We start from the raw sequence: 22,235 nt of genomic DNA, 5'->3' as shown, positions 1-22,235 counted from the left end.
GAACATGTGGGCCTTGGTGGTCGCCGCAGTGGCGAACACGTCTATCACCGGATGACCCCACATCTGGAAGATCGGCCCAATGCACTCTCCGTTCAGTTCCCACTCGTGGTCTAGTAAAGGGACCCTGCTGAGGGCATCTGCCCGGGCATTGTCTGACCCAGCCACGTGTATAGCACGGAGCGACACGCCGTTCTTGATAGCCCACTGCCAAGTGAGTGTGGCTTCCCGGCACAGGGCCATGGACACTGTGCCCCCCTGCTGATTCACGTAGTACATGGCCGTCGTGTTGTCCGTCTGCACCAACACCTGACGATTTCTCAGCAGTGCTGTAAGGGACACAAGTGTGAAACGAATGGCTCTTAGTTCAAGCACATTGATATGGAGGGTCTTTTCCCTGTCAGACCAGACATCTTGCACAGACACATCACCACAGTAAGCCCCCCATCCCAACAGAGAGGCATCAGTGGTAACCGTGATGTCATGGTGTTGATACCCAAAAGGGGTCCCTCTAAACAAGTTGTCATCAGACAGCCACCAGTCCAAGGAGGAGAGGATGACCCTTGGGACAGAGAATTTGAGGGACGGAGGGTGTAGCAGAGCATCGTACCTCCGCACAAACCAGTTCTGGAGCGGGCGCATACGCAGCCTAGCAAAAGGCACCACAGAGGTGGCCGCTGCCATATGCCCTAGTAAGCACTGGATAGCGCGCACAGACTGGAACCGGTTCCTTTTAAACATGGACACTAGGCCCCGTAGGGGCCGAGCCCTCTCCAAGGGGAGCAGGGCCTTACCCTCCACAGAGTCTAAGAGTGCGCCAATGTAGGACACCTTGCAGTTGGGCACCAGTTTGGATTTCTCCAAGTTCACCAGGAGCCCCAGGCGTTGGCAAGTGCTAAGTACCAAGCCAATGTCCTGCACCAGCCTAGACTCCGATTCAGCCACGATGAGCCAGTCATCGAGGTACGGAAAGATGGTACAGCCTTCTTCCCGTAGGAAGGAAACCACAGGGGCCACACATTTAGTGAACACTCGTGGGGCAGTGGACAGGCCAAAGGGGAGCACCTTATACCGGAAAACCCTTTGCCGGTAAACAAAGCTCAGGTATTTCCTGTGCTCCTTCCGTATGCCCACGTGAAAGTATGCGTCCTTTAAGTCAAGAACCGCAAACCAATCTCCCTGTTTCAGCAAGGCGATCACAGCCGCCAACGTAACCATTTTGAATTTGGTCACCTTGAGGTAGGCATTAAGGCCCCTCAGATCTAAAATGGGACGTAAGCCCCCATCCTTCTTGGGGACCAGGAAGAACCTAGAGAAGAAACCCTTTACAGAATCCTCATAGGGCAATTCTTCCACAGCACCCTTGGCCAAGAGCGACACGATCTCCGCATCCAGCTCGGCCATAGTGTTATTGACAGCTGTCAGGGGTGAACTGCATCTAGGCAGCTCAACAAACTCCAGCCCGTATCCCAGTTCAACAATAGTTAAGACCCATGAGTCAGATGTTATTGACTCCCACTCAGAGAGGAGTGGACTAAGTCTGTCCGAAAAGTTCGGGGATACGGCTGGCGTGACCCGTCAGTACTGCCTCCCGGCGCCCTGCTGATCCTTCTGCTGGGCCGGTTGCTGTGCCTGACGAGGCTTGAAGGGCCGACGCCTCCTCTGCTGTTGTGCGGGAGGGTAAGGCCGCTGCTGGTAGGCAGGATACTGCTGGTAGCCCGGCCGCTGTGGCTGGTATCTGCCCTGGTAATGGTAAGGGCCAGACCGGGGAGCGTACCGTGACCTGGAGGAGGGCTTGTCCGCTGGAGCCAGACCCAAGGACCGCGCCGTCTGCCGGTCCTCCTTCTTTTTCTTCAGGGTCTCGTCGGTCGATTTGGAGAACAGCGAGTCCCCTTCAAAGGGCATGCTCTCCACCCTGGAACGCACCTCTTGGGACAGGGCCGTAGACCGCAACCAGGAGTGGCGCCTGAGGACCACCGCCGAAGCCATTCCCCGAGCAGCAGTGTCAGCAGCGTGGCTCCCAGCATTCATCTGCTGCTTAGACAGCCTGACAGCCTCTGTCTGCAACAGGGAGACGACAGCCTTCTGCTCAGGTGGGAGGTCTCGAGTGTAGGATGCCAACTTCTCCCAGAGGTACAGCTGGTACCCTGCCATGATGGTCTGGTAGTTGGCGATCCTCAGACCCAGTGAAGAGACAATGTACTGGCGCCTGCCCATGGCATCCAGCTTCTTGCCCTCCTTATCGGCAGGCACCGAGGAGTGACCCGATCGTCGGGGGTTGAACTCCTCTGTGACCAAGGAGGAAGGTGGAGGGTGCTTCACCAACGCCGGCCAGGTGCCCTGCTTGATCTTGTAAAGCTGCTCGATGCGCTTGGATGTTGGCGGTTGATCACAGGGCACCTGCCACACCTTCTCCACAATCTCCTCAATACCCTCGAGCATGGGGAAGCCAACGTACGCCGGATTGTCCCCGTAAATACGTTTGAGGAGCTTGTCCTTGGTCTGGGGGACTGCCGAAGAGATGTCCATCTCGAGAGCCTTGGCCATCCTAGCCATCTGGTCGGCGTAGATGCGGAGGTCCTCGAATGGCGAGTCCGCAGATGGCACTAGCTCCTCAGCTGGCGATGGTTCGGACCAGGACTCCGACTGGCAGCCACCAAAGCTCTCCACATCCTCCTCATCGGAACCGAGCTGGGATTCCGGAACCGGGAGCGGAGGGGGAGCCCACGCCGACCTCGATGTCGAAGGCCTCGGTTCCGACACGGAGAAGCCCGCAGGTGCCCCCTCCCATTGGCAACGGTATGGCGAGGGGAGGCGGGAAGCCTGTTGATGTCGGGACGCAGCGGACCGGACTGATTGGACACTGTCCCCGGAACCATGCCGCTCACGACCGACCGGAGGTGGAGACGGACGGGCAGGCGACGGACGGCTCCGACGAGGGGACGGGCTCGGTTCCAGCCTCGGCGACCGAAGGGGAAGCGATGGTCGGCTCCGACGGCGCGGGCTCGGCTCCGGCCCCGACGAGAATTCTGCGGGCACCGTCTCGAAGGCCATCGGATCCGGCACCGGTACGGAGATGTCTTCTGGCTCCGGGGAGCCCAGATGAGGGGAAGGCGTGTGAGGAAGCACGATGACCTCCTCCTGAGGAGCGGGACGCGGCGACCGGTGATGCTTGGTCTTCTTCTTCTTCTTCGCTGGCTCCGAAGAAGACCTCGGAACCGACGCGCTCCTCACCTTCGAAGGGGACCTCGGCTTCGAACTCTTCGCCTTGATCGGGATCGAACCGGCCGTCGGTTCCGACCGGGGACTCGGTACCAGGATCCTCGGTTCCGACGCTGGTCTCGGATCCGACCTGGTAGATGACGCGCTACGGGGCGGCCGCACCGGTCCCTGCGCTGGAGAGGCCGCTCTCGACGCCGAGGCACTCGGGGGAAGCGGTTTCGACCCCGACCTCGCGGAGGCCACTGAGCCAGCTCTTGATTGCCGTTCGGCAGAGGGGCTAGGGCCGGCCTTGGACGGACGTAACGGGGTTCCCTCCGACATGACCTTCTGCCACAGCGAGGAATTTAACCGGGCCTTGCGATCCTGCCGGGCCTTGCTGGTGAAACCCTGGCAGATCCTACAGGCCGAGACATTGTGGGTCTCTCCCAAGCAAAAAAGGCACAAATCATGGCCATCGGATTTGGCCATTTTAGTGTGGCATTTCAGGCAATGCTTGAAGAGAGCCGTAGAGGCCATCTTCAGGGGCACGCGAAAGAAGGGTCAAGAACAGTCCGAGTCAAATTACCGAGTCCACGTCAAAGTCCAAAGCGAAATCCAAAGAATAGTCGAGGTCACGAAGTCCGAAGTCAAAAGCCAAGCAATCAGTTAGAGTAAAGTACGAAGCACAAAAGCACAGAGCAACGAAGCTCACGTTCTCTCCAAGCGGCGGCAAGAAGAGAACTGAGGGAAGGGGCCGTTGGTCGCTGGAGGATCACGTGACCGTTTGGGCGGGAAAACGGTCGCTGAGGCGCGCGACAAACGGCCCCTTCGGAGCCATGGAAGCTCTAGAAAATTCTCCGGCGGCTGGCCTGCGCCTGCGCAGTCCCCATGTGTGGAGGCACAGAAGAACGAAGATGAACAATTGATAAGGTATAAATAATACAGATGTATAGTGCAATTCTAAACAGAGTTACTTGAGTCTAAGCTCATTGCAATCAATGGGCTTAGACTTTCTGGTTCTTTCTAGATTTATGCTTTCTAATCAAATCTAAAATTTGATTTTGGAATTGGAACATGTTCAGTCTGCCCTAGTGTTTCTCTTTCTATGTGGCCAGTGCTTCCATGTACATTGATTAAACTCTCCAAAAAAAGCATAAGAGCATTCATGCTAGATCAGACCAGTGGCCCATTTAGTCGCATATCCTGTCTTGTGCGTGCCATCCAGGGCTTTTTTTCTGGGAAAAGAGGTGGTGGAACTCAGTGGTTGCCAGCACAGGGGGCAACTCTTGGTGGGAGGTAGTGCCCTTGAGTACCACATGTGCGTGCACAAAGTGCATGAACGCTCCCAGAACTGCACAATGATGTCACTTTGAGTCAGCTGGAACAAGGGGGGAGTTTTTTAAAGTTTTAAATCACCCTCGGCAAAAATGGCCACATGCCTGGTGGCCCCGCCCCCGATCTACAGACAGAGGGGAGTTTAGATTGCTCTCCGTGCCACTCCAGCAGAGCGGCGCAGAGGGCAATCTAAACTCCCCTCTGTCTGGAGATCAGGGGGCGGGGCCACCAGCCATGTGACCATTTTTAAGAGGTGCCGGAACTCCGTTCCACCGCGTTCCAGCTGAAACAAAGCCCTAGTGCCATCAGATCAAAGTTTCCTCCATCACTGACCCTCTATGCCAGCATTCACTGTTGTTCATTTTTGTATACGGTTCCTTCCCAAAGTGTAGCAAAGGTATCTGCCTAGTCTTCTTGTGTGAATCAGGGACATCAAACCCCTCTTGTGTTTCATATTCTTCAGATTATGTTCATCTTGGTGGATACCGATGAGAGCCGAAATGGCCGCGTGATCGAATACTTCCAGGTCATCGAGATCGAAGTCCCTGCTGTTCAAATCCTGAACCTGACCAGTGATGCCAGGTACAAGATGCCTGCAGAAAGGGTGACCGGGAGGAATCTGCGGAGCTTCTGCCAGAGCTACTTGGAAGGGACCGCTAAGGTAAACTTAGGAGATGGGAATGGAACCGAAGGGACCTGATTCACTGGAATGGCTCCTGCTTTAACCCAGAATGGTGACTAATGTCCCCAGGGAGTTCCAGGTTTTGATGAGTCCCGGGCAGACAATACCTAGGCGTACAGTATCAGTCTCTACTCATGCCTCCCTTTCTAACCCCGATCTGCCTGTGCATCCTTCCCCCCCTCGCAAGCTCTCCCACCACCCATGCTTCAGTTGCCTGCACCTCCCTTTCCTTAACAGCACCGGTGAGTGCGTGCAGCTGGGAATGCTGCTGCCATGGCCACCATGGTGCACCTCCCGCAGTGCCCTTCCCCAGGGTCGCTGGGCAGCAGGGATCACAGGTGGCACAGCACTCCAAGCAAATAGATGGGGAAAGGCATGCAGACCGAGGGGAGGGAGGCCAGTGACAGTGGGCACCCCAGAGGCCCTGGGTTCTGGCAGCTGCTCCACTTCAGCCTAAGCAAACCCAGGTTTTTGTGAGGGCAAAACAGAGGAGAGAAGGAACCCTGTAAAGTAGCCTGTGCTCCTTGGAGAACGATCAGGGGAAATGCACCACAGATGCGGGGAGGACGTTTTAGTTGTGCAGGTTTCTGTTCAGATCTTATCAGGACCTGCGCCAGAAACTTCACAATGCCATGCCCAGGATTCTCCTGTTCTCCATTTGGGAGTAGCATGCGGCTGATACAATTTCAGCTGGAGAATCCCAACAGATGGTGAAGGAGATTCTGCCTCTTCCTTGCCCTTTGATGGTTTTATACTCCTTTGTGTCTCAGGCCTTGCGTGGTTTGCACCCTCCGCCTTTCTAGGAACAGGGTAGGAATCAGCACCTTCTGCTTGGCCGCTTGTGTTCGCTGCAAACCATGGAGGGGTCTCTCCTGCTTATCGTAGCTTGTCTTTGCAGGGCCTCCAAGTGGACGCATTCACACCCGGCCACACTTACCCACACATTTATGCTTTCAGCCTAACACTCCATAAAACAAAGATCAGCTAATAATAAGAAACACATTCATTCAGGGCTTATGTCTGTGGTACAAGGCTGAATAATTGGCTCTTGAAGCAAAAAAAGCTTATTGTCAGGCAAACCATCTCAAATATTTCTTTGCAAAGATTGCCATGTGACCATCAGCTTTCGCTTCTGGGCGCTCTTTCTCTTATTAGCGACATCTGTCCAGCGAGGAAATCCAAGAAGGCTGGGACAAGAAGCCAGTTAAAGTCCTTGTGGGGAAGAACTTTGATAAGGTCGTCTTTAATAAGAAGAACCATGTCTTTGTAATGTTCTGTGAGTAGCTTTTGACAAGTAGGCACAATTTCTGATCCAAGTTGCATCATGTTGTAAGTTGCATCACATGTTTATGCATTTATTGTACATCCTACACTCTCTCTCGGAAGTAAGTCCCGCTGAACTAAATAGAGCTTATTTGGTAAAAAAGTTTAAAATTAAAGCTCTTTGTTCAATATGATTACTTCCATTATTAAAAAAATAAAAAGTATCAAATAGAGCAACAGATGAAGCATCATAAAAAGGCAGAGCTAAAATCACCAACTGCAAGTTCACGCAGTCTCTGTGCCGGCTCCAGTATTATGGAATGGTCTGTCTGAGGATATTAGGAAGGCTCACACTTTTCTCATTCTGCAAAATGTGCAAGACATCATCGCTCAGGGGGCATTCTTGTAGAGGAACAAAGCTGAGGTGTAATGGATCAGCTCAGGTGACTTAGTAGGGATTAAGTTTTTCCTAGACAGATGGTCTTGTTGCTTTAAATAGATACGTCGCTTATGTTGTTCTCCCTTCTACCATTATACATCCCAGCCCAACTGCATTATTTTGTCTTACCAGGAATCTTTGCTCCTAGATTCAAATATTATCATATCTTGTAATCCACTTACTGATTAATTGAAAAGTTTTTATCATACCTATAATTTGCTTTGGGTTCCAGTGAGAAGGGCGGACTCTACATGACAGCAATAAATAAATCCAGAAACCAAATGTCACATTCAGAAGTCATGACAGCTTGTTTGTTTGTGATGGGAGTGAAGACAGGCAGAGACACAAAACTGATGCGAGCAGCCCAACCATCCAGCTGGGCAGCCATTCTTACTGTGCACAGAACATACAAGGAAACTCAGAGGGAACATGTTAAATTAGAGGTGGGCACGAACCAGGAAAATGGTGGTTCTTTGAGGTTCATGGTTTGTCGCACTTCACAAACCATGAACTGCTATGAATTTGCCCAGTTCGCAAACCGGTTCGTCAGTTCATCACTTCTGGGACTGCAGAAGGTCTGCAGAAAGCCCATCCCCCTGTTTCCTAGGTAACAGATTGATCAGTGCCAGGCTGTCTGCAGTGACAAACCGAAAAATGAACCATATAAACCGCTCTAAAAATCACAGTGGTTTGTTGTGGTTCATCAGAAATGAGCTCCAACGAACCACCGGTTTACGAACTAAAAACCGACCTGGTTCGTGATGAACTTTGATTCGTATTTCGGTTTGTGCCCATCTCTACATATAATTCTTAGGTGGAATCTCTCTGGTTAAGGAGGCCCATAGGGAGGGGCGTGCTCCATACCCTGGAGCCAGTGCTGCTGCACATGCTCAGAAACATCCCTCTGTGACGCTTTTCCTCCTGGTTTTCAATCTCAGATGCACCTTGGTGTGAGGCCTGCCAGAAAGTGCTCCCGATTTGGGATGAGCTGGGCAAGATGTATGAAAACCGGAAAAATATCGTCATTGCCAAGATAGACTACACAGCAAACAATGTCCAGTTACTCAATGTGGAACGCTACCCATTCTTCAGATACTTCCCTGTTGGATCTGCAACCCGGGTGAGGCATTTTCAATCAGCTAAGCACCTGTCTGGGTATTGAGCATCATTCCGTTCCTTCAAGGCTTAGCACCTCTGCTGAGAAGTTGAGGCCATCTTTGTCTTAATTGCATTTTGGATGTGCCGTGCAGTCGCTAACCATTCTGTTGTGCTTTTCAAAATGACAGAAACACTTTTACAACAAAAGAGATCACAATTTTTTTTAAAAAAAACACACATTAAACAAATGGTCACACTACACCATCCGGATGGGTAATCTAATTGAAGTGAGAACATCACCTCTGGAGCCAAGTAATTTGATTCGATGGTACTTTTTGATAATTAAGACATTACTCAGGTTTTCATTTTTGCCTTTATTTCCCTGAACAATAAATTACATTCAGCGACATTTGTCCTTGTTTAATCTTTTAAGGAGGTACTCTCTGTTGCTGGGTTTTGCAGGGCCCAGGTTGTAATGAACCAAACAGTAGCCCCTGTGCTTTTAGACGGCATGAAATGTGCCACTTAACATAATTCTGTGCAATTTTATCCCTTGAAGAATAAATGCTTTTTGGCATTGTGTTTGACATTGTTTTTTCCAATTTCTAGACAATAATCAACAAGGCTGACAGCCGCTGCTGTGATGTATGGCACAGTTGACAGGGATGCTGTTATAGCTTGAGCAGGTGCATTTGGAAATCAACTAATCAAAATCCAAACCAAATTCCCTCTTTGCTTTAATATGTACTAAATCCAACCATTAAAATAATGGCAGTTGGTAATAACCTGGAAATCTGTGGCGACTGCCATTATTCCAGTGTCTTGGTGCCTATTCAACTATTGCACAAGATGGCAGCAGGTGTGATAGTAAAAGGAGGTGACTCCACAGATACCTTAACTGACAAGGATGTCTTCCAACCAGACCAGCTACCAGATGTTCCCACCATACAGGCCTTCCACTGTACAACATTTCCACTTTAAGGCAATGATAGCACTGTCACCACTTGCCTCTTTACTCTGTATCAGCAGTAGTGGATCCTTTTACTTGCTATTCCATTCTCTGCTCTTGTGTTGCCCCTGCCTGCCTTGACAGGGGAAATGTTTCATTTGTACTCTCTGAATGTCTGCACTGTGGTATGGGAGATGGAGGACAGAGGCAATGGCAGCATACTTCTTCCTCTGAGAGATCTGTAGGGCAAAGAGAGTACGAAACAAACATATTAGTTACATACTGTGGCAGATAGATGGATTCAGACTGTGGAGAAAGATGCGTTCCTTCCATATGAAAAGCTTGGCCAAACCATATGAAAAAACTACATCAATTTGAATCTAACTTTCATTTATTTACTAAGACAGCTCTGGTCAATGGAACAGGTCCTTCATAAACATCCAAGTGTTTTAAAGGTCCCATAAGTGTGACTAGATCACAGGCTTTGAAAGGCTTCTACACTGTATTTACCTTAACCTCTCTTGTGTCTTTTTATACATTTTGTTTTTGCCAGGTTGACCCATACAAAGGAGAACACACTCTTGATGCTTTTGTGAACTTCTTAGAAGAACAAATTAAGGCACAAAAGAAGGTAAGGGAATGGAACTACATCAAAAGGCTTATGTGATGGGTGTGAATTTTTTCACAAAATGACTGAATAAATATACTCAGGGCTTTTTTTCAGGGGGAACGCGGTGGAACGGAGTTCCGGAACCTCTTGAAAATGGTCACATGGCTGGTGGCCCTGCCCCCTGATCTCCAGACAGAGGGGAGTTGAGATTGCTCTCCACGCTGCTCAGAGGCGCGGAGGGTAATCTAAACTCCCCACTGTCTGGAGATCAGGGGGCGAAGCCACCAGCCATGTGACCATTTTCTCCAAAGGCAACCTACTGAGTTCCACCACCTCTTTTCCCAGAAAAAAGCCCTGAATATACCTGTTGTGGGGAGGGATGGAGGAAGGACAGCTAATGGGAGACAGGAAGCAGATTTGGTTTGCAGAGTTCTGTTTGGCTGTGCCAAAGGTATAGGATCAGCTTGGCCAAGGATTTCAAAAGTTGACTGGGTCCATGTGAACTTCCCCATTTTTATTCTGTTCCTCCCTTGTTAAAAATGAACCCAGCCTTATTTTCACATCAGTTGCTTATACATGACATGAAATGGCATAAAATAGTGTACAAGTGGTCTAAGTAGGACTGACATAATAAAACCCTGAATGACAGCCATAGAAGTGAAGCAAATCAAAGGCCATGACCGTATGCAAAATGGGAAAGAAACACTCAGGGTCCCAGATGCAAAGGAGTTAGCCGTGTTAGTCTGTAGTAGCAAAATCAAAAAGAGTCCAGTAGCACCTTTAAGACTAACCAACTTTACTGTAGCATAAGCTTTTGAGAATCACAGTTCTCTTCGTCAGATGCAAGGGTCCTATCAGCTTAGTCCTAATTGCAGCATTCCAAGTGCTTCACACATGCTATCTTGCAGTAATCTTAACAACAGACTTGTAAGGTAGGCCACTACTCCACTGTTTAGATCTCAGTACCTTCTCAACAATTTGATCTTTGCTTGGGAAATGTTATAAAAAATACTTTGTTAACTCCTGCTATAATTGTTGGCCAGCTCTGTTTGAATCAATCAAAAGCTAATTTCTCAAAACATGTTTGAATCTATACACTATATAACTGTGGCAGAGATGAGATTTGAACCTGTATCCTTACAGATCACTGCTCGTTCTCATAACAACCAAAGTATCACTACCTGCCATCATGATGCGCAGCCTTTATGAAGTATATTTATGCATAACTCTGTTTTTATTGTGTTTTTTTAAGGTGTCTTCAAAGACCAAGAAAAAAGATGTTGTGAAGGAACAGGAAAAAACCACAAAAAAGGAAGAGCTTTAGTAGGTTCTTCCCCTCCCCGCAGCAGCAAAGATAATTGAGAGGCGTTACCTTTGATGTGATTATGGGGAATTTAGGAAGACCTTAAGAAAATAAAACCAGCTGTGGCTCAGCAGTGACTGATTTGGCTTTTTCAAGGGTGATTCTCAACAGCTTTTCTAATTCTTTCTAACAATGCTTCATTTCTGTCAACAGAGGCAAATCCAGGGAAACGTTTTGTCCTTTTGAAAGGATAAGTCAGAACATTAAGCGCTTTGGACTTGATCTGTAACCTGCCCACATCAACCGATCCTGTTGCTGCAACTCAAATCTCTCTCCACCCAGTTCCTCAACAACAGGAGTGAAGTACAGGGATGGTGAGGGGGAGGGCAGCGAGTGCACTGACCCACCAGGGGCACCGTTTTGCCCCACTAAAGAGTTTCACACCCTAAAAATGTTTTAAATTTGTGACATAACTGCCATTTCAACCATTGGAGCTTATTTTCAGATACTCCTCTGGTTTTTAGAAAGTCTTTTGTAGTGGTTGTAAATGTCAGCTTGGCCAGGTACTTCAAGGGAGCAAGTCAAAGCAAGAATAGCTGATTTTTCCAGACTTGGGGCTGAATTCTGCCCAATCCACCTGTTGGGGGGGGATGTCCCACATTTGCGAAGTCACCGATGAGAAAGGCTGACTTGAAGCCCCACATAATAGGTAGAAATCATTGCGTGAAGCTTCTCCCAGCATGCTGATGAATTTTGCCAGTTGGCTTCAAGCAGGTGTTGGATGAACAAGGGTCTCTGTTCACAAAGGGCAGGGGGAGGACCCTGGACAAAGAAAAGTTGAGAGAAAACAGAGAATCCATTTGGAAAACACAGTGAGCAAGAGCTTACCTTCTTCAGCATATCTTCAGTCTCAGCGCTAAGAAGAACACGAACGAGTGGGCGATCCACGAGGAATCTTGGGGGATCTTTTCCCACTAGGATTCAGCCCCATGTTAAGCATGTATAGATTGCAGTCTCAAAGTAGTATTAGGATAAAGTGTTTCTTTGTACACATGCAGAGTGTTTTTCCTTCGTTAGAGTATAAAAGAGTGAGCAGCTCCCTTGCTTTTTCTCCACCTAGGGTGGCTGGAGATCTCCCGGAATTACAACTGATCTTCAAAAGACGGAGATCAGTTCTGGAGAAAATGACTGCTTTGGAGGGTGGACTCTATGGGATTATATTCTAATGAGGCCCCTCACTTCCTCAAACCCCACATTCTCCAGGTTCCATCCCCCAGATCTCCAAGAATTTCCCAACCGGAAGCTGGCAACCCTACCTCCAGCCCACCCAAACTTATCTGCCCCAGTGGAGGAGGAAGGCAGTTAAGAAGCAGCCAGAATTCTTGCCCCATCCCTCCATTTTCCTCCCCCTGTTCCTGACCAGTGGCTGCATAGTATCAGTAGCACCAGATACATTCTGGGAAAAGATTTGGCATCCAATGCAGCCTGCAATGCTCCCCATCAATACGGCAGGTAAGTTCAGGTAGAGCAGGACTTAGGGCAGCCCAGGCAGACTTTCTTAGGGGGCTGACCCCCCAATCTAAATGAAGATGGTATTTGGCCTGGCTCTTAACTGCTGCTGTTCACTGAACCATCCGTATGCCCTACAGCATCAAAATGTTTTCTCTGCTTCCTATAGCCGATGGATGAGCTTGCCCTTATAACCAAAATCAGACGATTCATCTGTCTTGCTCTGTCCTGTTTACTCTGGCAGCATTTCAGGAGCAGAGAAACGGCTTTCCTGGCTACCTGAGCACTTTTCAGTACAGCTGCCAGAGATTGAACCTTGAGCCTTTCTTCATACGAAACCACAAGCCACACCTCCACCCAGGGGCGAGGGGAGAAACGCCAGGAATTAGAAGCAATCACTGGGGGAAACAATCCATTCCCAGAGGCAGCAATATCAGCCGGCGCTTAGATGACCAGCTCCATTTAAGCGTCACCTCTTAATGTACAATTCAGCATTTGTTTGTTTCCTCCTGCTGCTGAATTCATGCTTTCAGATGTGTTCAGTATCCCAAGGCTGTTATCAGATTGCTTTGTTTAAAAGACTGATTTGCACAAATGAGTTAGCTGGCGGTTCAGTCACAGTCCATTCAACAGAGAAGCAAGTTAACAATGGTTTTTGTACAGTTGCTGCTTTGTTTGTTAACTAGCGTCCTTGAATCCCACTGGCCTCTCTTTTGAAGGTAGTTTGGACAAAATGCCTTTTCCTTAAATGTTGCAAATCTCATAAATATGAAAAGAACATGGCCCTCCCGCAAAGCCAGACATTTACAGTGCAATCCTATGTGGAATAGTAAAGAGTCCAGTAGCACCTTTAAGACTAGCCTACTTTATTGCAGCATAAGCTTTCGAGAACCACAGTTCTCTTTGTCATATGCATGTTCTCTGCATCTGACGAAGAGAGCTGTGGTTCTCGAAAGCTTATGCTGCAATAAAGTAGGTTAGTCTTAAAGGTGCTACTGGACTCTTTGCTATTTTGTGACTACAGACTAACACGGCTAACTCCTCTGCATCTATCCTATGTGGAATTACTCCAGCCTATTTATTTATTTATTTATTTCACATTTGTATTCCACCCTCCCCGCAAGCGGGGTCAGGGCAGATAACAACATATTAAAAATACAATTAAAATACAATTAAAAATTCATATTCATTAAAAACAACACATTTAAAACAAGATGGTGGACAGCCTTCACAGGGAGGGTTTTATACACCCCTTTTTTCCAGGCCGGCGGAGGCCCAGCCTCAGCCATATGCCGGGCGGAACAACTCTGTCTTGCAGGCCCGGCAAAAAGATAGTAAGTCCTGCCGGGCCCTGATTTCAGCAGACAGAGTGTTCCACCAGGTGGGAGCCAGGACCAAAAAGGCCCTGGCTCTATTCGAGGCTAGGCGGGCCTCCTTGGGGCCAGGGACCACCAACAGCTGTTTGTCCCCTGATCGGAGTGTCCTCTGGGGAATATATGGGGAGAGACGGTCCCATAGATACGCTGGTCCCAGTCCGCACAGGGCCTTATAGGTCAAGACCAGAACCTTGAATCTGATCCGGTACTCCACTGGCAACCAATGCAGCTCACGTAAGAATGGTGTTCTATGTGCCTTATTTGGCACTCTCGTAATAACACGCGCCGCTGCATTTACATTGAAGTCAGTGGGTTTAGACTGGAGTAACTCTGACTAGGATTTCACTGTGACAGTAATTTTTTTAAAAAATGAACTTAATTCTTGATTGCACCCTGCTGACCCAAGTAAAGGTCATAGTCTTTATTCATTGCTGTATTAAACAAATATTGGCATATGCCAAGCAAAGCAACATTTCATCTCCCTAATGCAAGCCTCTCCTAGCTGTGACTGGAAAAAACCCACAGTCCTCTAGGCTGATTTTGTCTGTTCAGAACTGTTTTCTCAAACATCTTGCCAGTTGGTTGCGCTTCAGCATGAGAGTCAAGTGTTTGGAGGGACTCTCCGAGATGCAGGCAAGTGTTCACATCTCCACTCTGGGCCAAGCTACAAGTGACGAATTACACTTGAATGGCAAGTGAACAGACTCAGGGCCAAGCTACAAGTGACAAATGACACTTGAACAGCAAGTGGATTTAGTGGAGGGCAAGTGAACAGGGAGAAATACACTTGCCATTCAAGTGTCATTCGTCACTTGTAGCTTGGCCCTCACATGTATGTCCTCCCTGTTCACTTGCACTCCACTTGCACCCCACTCGAGTAACCTTTGGCTATCTTTTTAATTGCCTCTTTGAATCCTCTTCCCATTTTGCTGTATGCCAGCAGACCCTTTTAGGAAAAGATCTGGTGATTCTCCTCTGGTCCTTTGTCTGGAAAACAAGCATGGAAAATTCCTCCAGTCTTAACACTGCTGCTCGGAGACAAAGTTAAAACACCAGTTAGTACACCCAGAACTGAAAAGGGCCCATCCTGTGTCCAAACACAAGGAAAACACACATGGGAGAGAATATCTTTCCTACTCCCTGTTTGTCTTCTCTGAAGGTGCCAGTCACAAAAATGCTCTTCCCTTATTCTCTGGGTCTGTCTTTTTGTCCCAACCACAGGCAAACTAACTGGGAAGGCTTCTCTTTGGGCTAAAGCGATATGCTGCATTCTGCTGCTGTCTGGCACTAGATGGCGCCATTGGTCAATTTACACAGCTAATATTCTCTATAATACTTTCCTACAAGGAGCTCCAGGGTAGACCCATATATAAACCTAAAAATCCACAGCTGCTGTTTTTGAACTACAAAGGGACGGATATTTGAATACGCTGAATGTGCTCTTAAACCCAGGTCCCTCCCTAATCAATTTTTTAATTTACTCAATTCATTTCGCCCCTACGTTTCTCCCCATTGGGGACCCAAAACAGTTTACATCATTATCTCCTCCACTTCATCTACACAACAACCCTGTGAGGTAGGTTAGGCTGAGTGTGATGGCCTGAGATTACACAGCAAGCTTTTGTGGCAGAGTGGGGATTCAAACCTGGTTCTTGTAAATCCTAGTCCAGCACACTAACCACTACACACACTGGCTCTCAGCCCACACCAGCCTAATCTAAATCCAACGCTCTGGTTTTAACGGTAAATGCTGCTGCAGCATTTATTCAGATCCATCACTTCCTGTTTGTAGCATGGATGTATTATCTATCTTTTACATTTCCCTTTCCAGTTTATCCTCACAGCCACTCAGTGAGGTAGTGTGGGCAGAGCATGCAACTGGCCCAAAGCCACCCATTAGGAAATTCATGGCTGAGTGGAGATTTGAACTCAGGTCTCCCTACTTTTAGTCCAACCATCTGTCTTGTTGCATAGAAGGTGCTCCCCCTCTCCATAGGACTAGGGTGCATACTCTCCTCTTCTGGGTATATCCAATTGGACCAATTGCTTAGTTTTGAATTTTTGCTTTCCTTTTACACTGTTCCTTTTATTCTAAGTGGAATGATTTAAATGTCCTTTGCCTCCCATTTCGGGGAAATATGGTATCATATGCAACCTATGGTACTATATGCAATCCAGGCTTAAAGGTCCCAAAGGATTAGAGGATGTAAGTTCCCGTAAGAAGGCTGTACTGGTGGCACTGGAAACAGTCTGTGTAGCAAACCACTACTCCATGCTGACACTCTCTGCTAACAACTGGGAGCTCAAACTTAAAAGGTATCTTCCCTACTAGACATATATGTTAAAAGAAGAGAGGCTTATGTATCCTTTTTAAGTCTAGAAGAAAAAGGCAAGAATAAAACTCAGAAGAGGGCTGGTGTGAAGACTTTGAAGTCCCAACACTGCTGGTGAAATCAGGCAAATCAACTGAATGTTAATAGCTATAAAAAGAGAAGCTTTTCTTGAACAGAAGAAATAGTGTCGAACACAACTTCAATTAAAAGGAAATGAAAATTTATCAAACATGTATTGGCTGTTGTATTCTAGATGTTTCTTTTCCTTTTCTTCTGCATCATCAGTTTCCTTCTGGTCTCTCATCTTGCAAAAGATACTGCTTTGTCAGAAAACCAGATATGAGTCCAGTGGTACCTCAGCTTATACTCTGAAAATCTTGTTGGTCTCTAAGGTGACACAGGACTCAAATCCTGTTGTTCTACTACAGACCAATATGGCTACCTACCAGAAACTCTCAGAACTGCTGGGCTTTAAAAAATATACTTTTGCTACCTGCCTTGACTTATTTCTCTTACTCCTTTTAGAAAAGGATGGAGATTTCATGAAAATTTTATTTCACATTCATCTGGTTGCTAAGTTTTAGCATTTATTTATTCTACCAATTATTTGAGTTATTTATTTTTTTGGTTTTATGGTAGAGATCAGTGTAGCGGCTTGTGTATGAAAGAAGGACTGCAGTGACTAAGGTCCAAATCCCCAAGTGAAGATTACTGGATGACTTTGGGAGAATTATTGCCTTTTATTTTAAATTACCTCACAGGGTTCTTGTGAGGATAAATGGTGGGGTGCAATACTAAACAGTGTTACACTCTTCTAAGTCTAAGATTTCAACGGTCTTCGAAGGTAGAAAACCAGCTATAATTGCACTATAAGCATGCCAACATGAGCACTAGAAGAAGGATGGCATCAAAGCATTAAGTAAAACTGAGCCACCAAAATTTGCGGAGAGGGCCACGTATAATAAGTACACCTATATATATATAAAGACAAGTGTCCTGACTGACTCATCAACGCCCAGCCCAAACCTCTGGACCTAGAAACATGAAATTTGGGGAAAACATTCCTTTCATGATTTATATACCCACTAAGGAGGGATTTTAAGAAATTCGTCCCCTCAGGGGGCAAAAAGGGGTCAAATGAGTTTTCCCAAAGGGATACAGCTTCCCTAAGTGGCTGGCAGGCTGCTGCCTGCTTGCAGCCCCTGCCCACTGCCAGCTCAGCCACTCTTCCCTGATTGGGCCAGCCTTTCAAGGTCATTTGCATATGCGGGCTGATTAGGGCCCACAACATCCCACACCTCATTCTCCCCCACCCCCCACCAAGACAGTTGGAACACTGATGTCATCTGCGTATGTGGACTGATTGGTCTTCACCCTCCACATTCTAAACAGTATGCAGGTGCTATTGGGAGTCATTGAATGTGTCCTGAGGTAAGATGCACCTCCCAGTCTTCCCCTAAAAGTTCACTAGGGTTGCCAATCTCCCTGTGGGGCCTGGCTTTCCTGTGTGGCTAGCAGGCGCCTGCTTGCCCCCCCCCCCGAGCAGTCAGCTGTGGAACTCTGTGTTTGGAGGTAAAAATCAGGTAAAGAAAATTGAAGACAGTTGAAGAAAGATGGTACAAGACTCCTGAACCGGGATTTTATATAAAAGTCAGTATAGCAACTGAGTTTTTAAATCTTCATGGGCAGATGGTGCGTGACCTTTCTAGGGGCCATTTCTTTTCCATAAGTACCAAAAAATGTTACATAGCCTTAAGTATTATAATTGGATTTAAAGCAGTTAAATACCATAGTGAAGCACGGGTATCAAGCTAGTCTTGAATAAATAAATCAAATACCAATCAGCTCAAGCATTTTCTACCTTTATCTCGACACCTACTAAGGTGAATGGATGCCAAATTCAAATTTTACTCACCACTTCCATAAATGAATGGAAAGGGATTGCCCTTTTCCAGCTCGTCACTGAATTCTGTTATTAAGAAAAAGAGAGACAGAACACACAAATGTTATAGGCCCTAAGACCAAAAGACTAGTCATGGAATATTAAAAGTCATTGTAACTGGGGGGACGTGGCAATGGCAGACATCTACATTCTGATCTGCATCCCCATCAACATAAAAATGGCTAAAATTAAGCCCCATAGCCTCATGTATGACTTTAAACTATGAGCAGATTAACAAAGAGGAAGCAAAATATATTGCAGGAATATGGTGAAACTTCTGGATTTCGCTTTTAAGGGCAGCAGAATAAGACAGCAAAATCAAGCGTAGCGCATCCAATTGCTGAATAGAGATTGCACTTGGAATGCTCCCTTGCAAACAGCTTGCACAGCAAGAAGCAGGCTGGGATAGAACCATCCTCTGTGATGTTAAGGTTATTACAAGCAGGTTTTAAATGGAAGATCTTTTCAAAACAGCACACACCTACTGCCATCTGAACTGTAAAGGCTGCTCTCCCAAGTTAGGATTCTACCACCTAATTCTGCTATGTGCATAGATCCCAACTAATCGGGGATCACAGAGGCAAGGAAGGTAAGCTTTAACCTTACATGGTCTTTTCATGACTCACAATTCCTTACTTTTTCTTCTCCCTTCCACTTTTATCCTCACAACAACCTTGTGAGGCAGGTTAGGCTGAGGGTGTGTGACTGGCTCAAGGTCACCCAGCAAGCTTCCATGGCAGAATAAGAACTCAAACCTGAATGTCCAAGATCCTAGTTCAATGCTCTAACCACCACAACATGCTGGCTCCCTCCCCAGAGCTGCTCTTTACCCCAAGGAAAAAACATTACATACACTCGTAGGTTTTCCCCTGTGGAATGAAAAGCCATTCGGGGGGGACCAATTAAGGTCAAAAAAGGATGCAGCGTGGAATGGTGGTGGGAAGGGTTGAATGACCCCTTTTTACCCTATGCCATGACCCTCATTTGGCTCCTAACAACATGTGGCTTATCAAGCACAAAAAACAGGAGATCTCCTGATATCATAGCCAGGATTATCCTAAGATTTCTTTAATTCGGGAGATATCCCCAGTTACTATGTGACGGGCACTTCGCATTATCCCTTCAGCTGCCCTACCTGAGCGTCTAAGTACTACCAAGTGGCAGGTGGTTGCATTGTCAGATCCCAGAACAGAAAGAGACTCTGTCAAAAAGCAAATGAGCAACAACGAGAGCTGCGCTGATCACTCCAGACTTCCATATCAGCCACTGCAAACTCTCTTGGCTGGGCTTAGGAAAGGCCACAGGGTCCCATGATGTGAGTGAGCTGGCTCCTCAGCAGCTTGGCCCTCTCCTATTAAAAAAGGGGGACAAACACCCTTGCATTGGGACTCCCGCGCATGCACATCTGCCTAGTGAGGGCCCACTGCATGCATCTGATAAAGTGGGCTCTAGTCCACAAAAGCTTATCTTAGAATAAAAGGTTATTCTTTAAGATGCCACAAGGCTCCTACCTAATTTTGGCTACAAGAGACTAATGTGGTTGGCTCCTCTGGAATCAGTACCACGTTCAGGGAATCTTTCATTTTATTGAAACCTCACCTAAGATTAATATTGCTCAGGGCTCATTTCGAGGGGGAACACGCAGGAATGCAGTTCTGGCAGTTCCCCAAGGAGGTAACGTCAGGTGGCCCCACCCACCTGAGTCTCGGCCATTTTGGGCCTGTTTCGTCCTGGATTGGGGCCGAAACAGCCCAGATTGGGCCTCTGACGGGTGGTGCTCAGCAGTGGCCCGATCCTGACCATTTGGGGCCCCTTTTCGGCCATTTTCAGTCCCTTTTTGCCATTTTGGGCCCAATTTCAGCCCTGAATGGCCAGGATTGGGTCCAAAACAGCCAGGACAGGTGATGTCAGGGGTGTGTGGCATATGCAAATCAGTTGTGCTAATGACACATTTCTGGTGCTGTGAAGGGGAGTGGCATATGCTAATGAGTTATGCTAATGAGTTCCTCCAGCTCTTTTTCTATGAAATATTCTATGAAATATTGCTTGGTTTCACACTTAACACAGCAATTAACCCGCCTGTTTTTGTAGCAAGCCCAAGAGTCAATGTTGGTGATGGTGCAAAGGTCTTATCTGGGGTTCTAATGTTTTAAAAATACTTGATCAATAGTGAACAAATGTCTTTTGACGAGTCCAGATGGCCAACCCTGCCAGGCAAACTACAAATCACTTGCATCTTATATTCTTAGGATGTATTCCCAAAATGTACCATTGGATGATAAACATGGGGAAGTATGTGATAATCATGGGGCAAGATGCCAACAAAACACACTAAAACACTCGTGAGATTTGAGTCCAGTGGCTTCTTAAAGACCAACTAGATTTCCAGAGTATGAGCTTTTGAGAATCAAAGCTTCCTTCTTCAGGTATTTGTTGAGGACAGACCAGAACCAACCATCTCACCCCATAGGTTGACTTGGCAAGAACTTGAAATGGGCTGAACATTTTCCCCACACCAAGAGGTGCATGCCAAGGTGGTTGTGGGAACAGTCACCTATGACTTAGATGGAAGCAACAGCCTATTGGTTTGTTTATGAAACTGTTCTCAAGGTGAGTTATAACATTAAAATCACAAAGGAACGCAATTCATTCTGCACCCGGTTCTTAACCCACCTTTAACAAGAAAGGCTGCCCATTTTACAAAAACGGTCACCTAAATTATTTAACTTTACCTAGGACCTCCAGAAAGCAAACATGGCATTGCAGCCTTTGAGAGATTATGGAGAAGATCATACCACTGTGGATGTGAATGGACTTTAGTGGCACCTTGAAGACTAACAAAATGCTCTTCCAGCTCAAGTTTTTGTGGACTCCATTTTGTGGACTCCAGTTCTTCAGAGGCAATGGAATCTAGTGGCACTTTAAGGACTAGCCTAACAAACAAAGTAACAAACCTGGAATCGTATTTTTTTGCTTCCTTCATTAATATTTTACCTTTCTCCCCAAAAGGGGATCCAAAGCAGCTCACGTTATTCTCCTCTCCTCCATTTTATCCTCACAACAACCCTGTGAGGTAGGTTAAGCTGAGAGAATGTGCCTGGCCCAAGGTCACCAATGAGGTTGCATGACAGAGTGTAGATTCAGACCTGGATCTTCTGGATCCTAATCTGATAACCATTAAACCACACTGGCTGCCTTGAGGAACATTACAGATTAACATTTTTATTCCATCATATGCTTCTGGAACTAGAACCCACTTCTTCCTCTGCAGTGGACTCCAGTGGCACCTTAAGGACTAACATTTTACTGCAGCACAAACGTTTCCAAATCAGGGAGGAGGAGGAGAATTGCCCTGACCTGATTAGCCCAGGTGAGCCTGATCTCGTCAGGTCTCAGAAGCTAAGCAGGGTCGGCCTTGGTTAGTGCTTGGATGGAAGACCTTCAACAAAGACCAGGGTTGAAGGGAAGGCAATGGCAAACCACCTCTGTTACTCTCTTGCCATGAGAACTACACCAGGGGTCGCCATAAGCCAGCTATGACTTGAGGGCATTCTCCACCACCATTATATTATTACTGTAAAGCATCCCAGGGCGCGCCAGACACTGAAGCCAGCCATGCCGGAGGGCGGCTGGTTTGCTTTGCTGTTCTCCACCTGCAGGGGAGGCCAGCCGGCTCTCCAAAGCCCTGCCCAGCAGCCCAAGCTCACCTCCAGCTCCGGGCACAAACGCAGCAGCTCCCGGGCGGGCCGCGACGGGTCGAGCCGCTCCCCGTTGACCCGCAGAGGCATCCTGGGGAAATCGCGCCCGGGCTGCGAGGAAGCCGCGAGTCCCTCCCGCGAGCCGCCAGCTGGGCTCAGCCGCCCGCAAGGGCCCCCGGGAAATGTAGTCCCGATGCGCGGGTGGGTGGGCTGCGTTCTGTGCATTACCAATTCACTCCGGAAGCGAATCCCGCTCGGTTCTGTATACTTCCAAGCAGATTGGGCAAAAAACGATTAAGTACTAAAAAGGACAAATTGTATAAAATGTGTGTAGTGCATACATACATAGCTGCAAATTAGCACACAGGGTTGTTATACTCCCATGTGTGAGTTGCACAATCAGGTGTGCCCTCTTCCTTAAAATGCCCTCTGATAGTCAGGTGGCAATCAGAGCCGCCAGCCAACAAGAGAAGGGGAAAATTGGGAACGCTTGTTCAAAA

The 22,235-nt window shown here is 47.5% G+C and overlaps 1 protein-coding gene and 1 long non-coding RNA gene across 2 annotated transcripts in view; one reads left to right on the top strand and one right to left on the bottom strand.

Annotated features, from left to right (window-relative positions):
• PDILT (protein disulfide isomerase like, testis expressed) overlaps positions 1-11,007 on the top strand; it is a 30,451-nt gene extending 19,444 nt beyond the window's left edge. The window contains exons 7-11 of the mRNA XM_054992526.1: positions 4,997-5,194; positions 6,371-6,491; positions 7,856-8,037; positions 9,518-9,595; positions 10,827-11,007. Coding sequence (XP_054848501.1) covers positions 4,997-5,194; positions 6,371-6,491; positions 7,856-8,037; positions 9,518-9,595; positions 10,827-10,898 — 651 coding nt within the window. The 3' untranslated portion in view covers positions 10,899-11,007. The remainder of the gene's footprint in view (positions 1-4,996; positions 5,195-6,370; positions 6,492-7,855; positions 8,038-9,517; positions 9,596-10,826) is intronic.
• On the bottom strand, positions 8,404-21,830 carry LOC129338369 (uncharacterized). The gene is made up of 4 exons (XR_008597942.1): positions 21,745-21,830; positions 18,011-18,064; positions 11,515-11,699; positions 8,404-9,203 (listed from the first exon to the last, which is right to left on the bottom strand). It is a non-coding gene; the product is annotated as an uncharacterized LOC129338369 (long non-coding RNA).
• Between the last annotated feature and the right edge of the window lie 405 nt (positions 21,831-22,235).

The sequence above is a fragment of the Eublepharis macularius genome, chromosome 12 (assembly GCF_028583425.1).
Source record: "Eublepharis macularius isolate TG4126 chromosome 12, MPM_Emac_v1.0, whole genome shotgun sequence".
In the NCBI taxonomy this organism is placed as follows: Eukaryota; Metazoa; Chordata; class Lepidosauria; order Squamata; family Eublepharidae; genus Eublepharis; species Eublepharis macularius.
The sequence above is the reverse complement of the archived record's forward strand: the minus strand, read 5'-3'. Positions and strand labels throughout refer to the sequence as shown.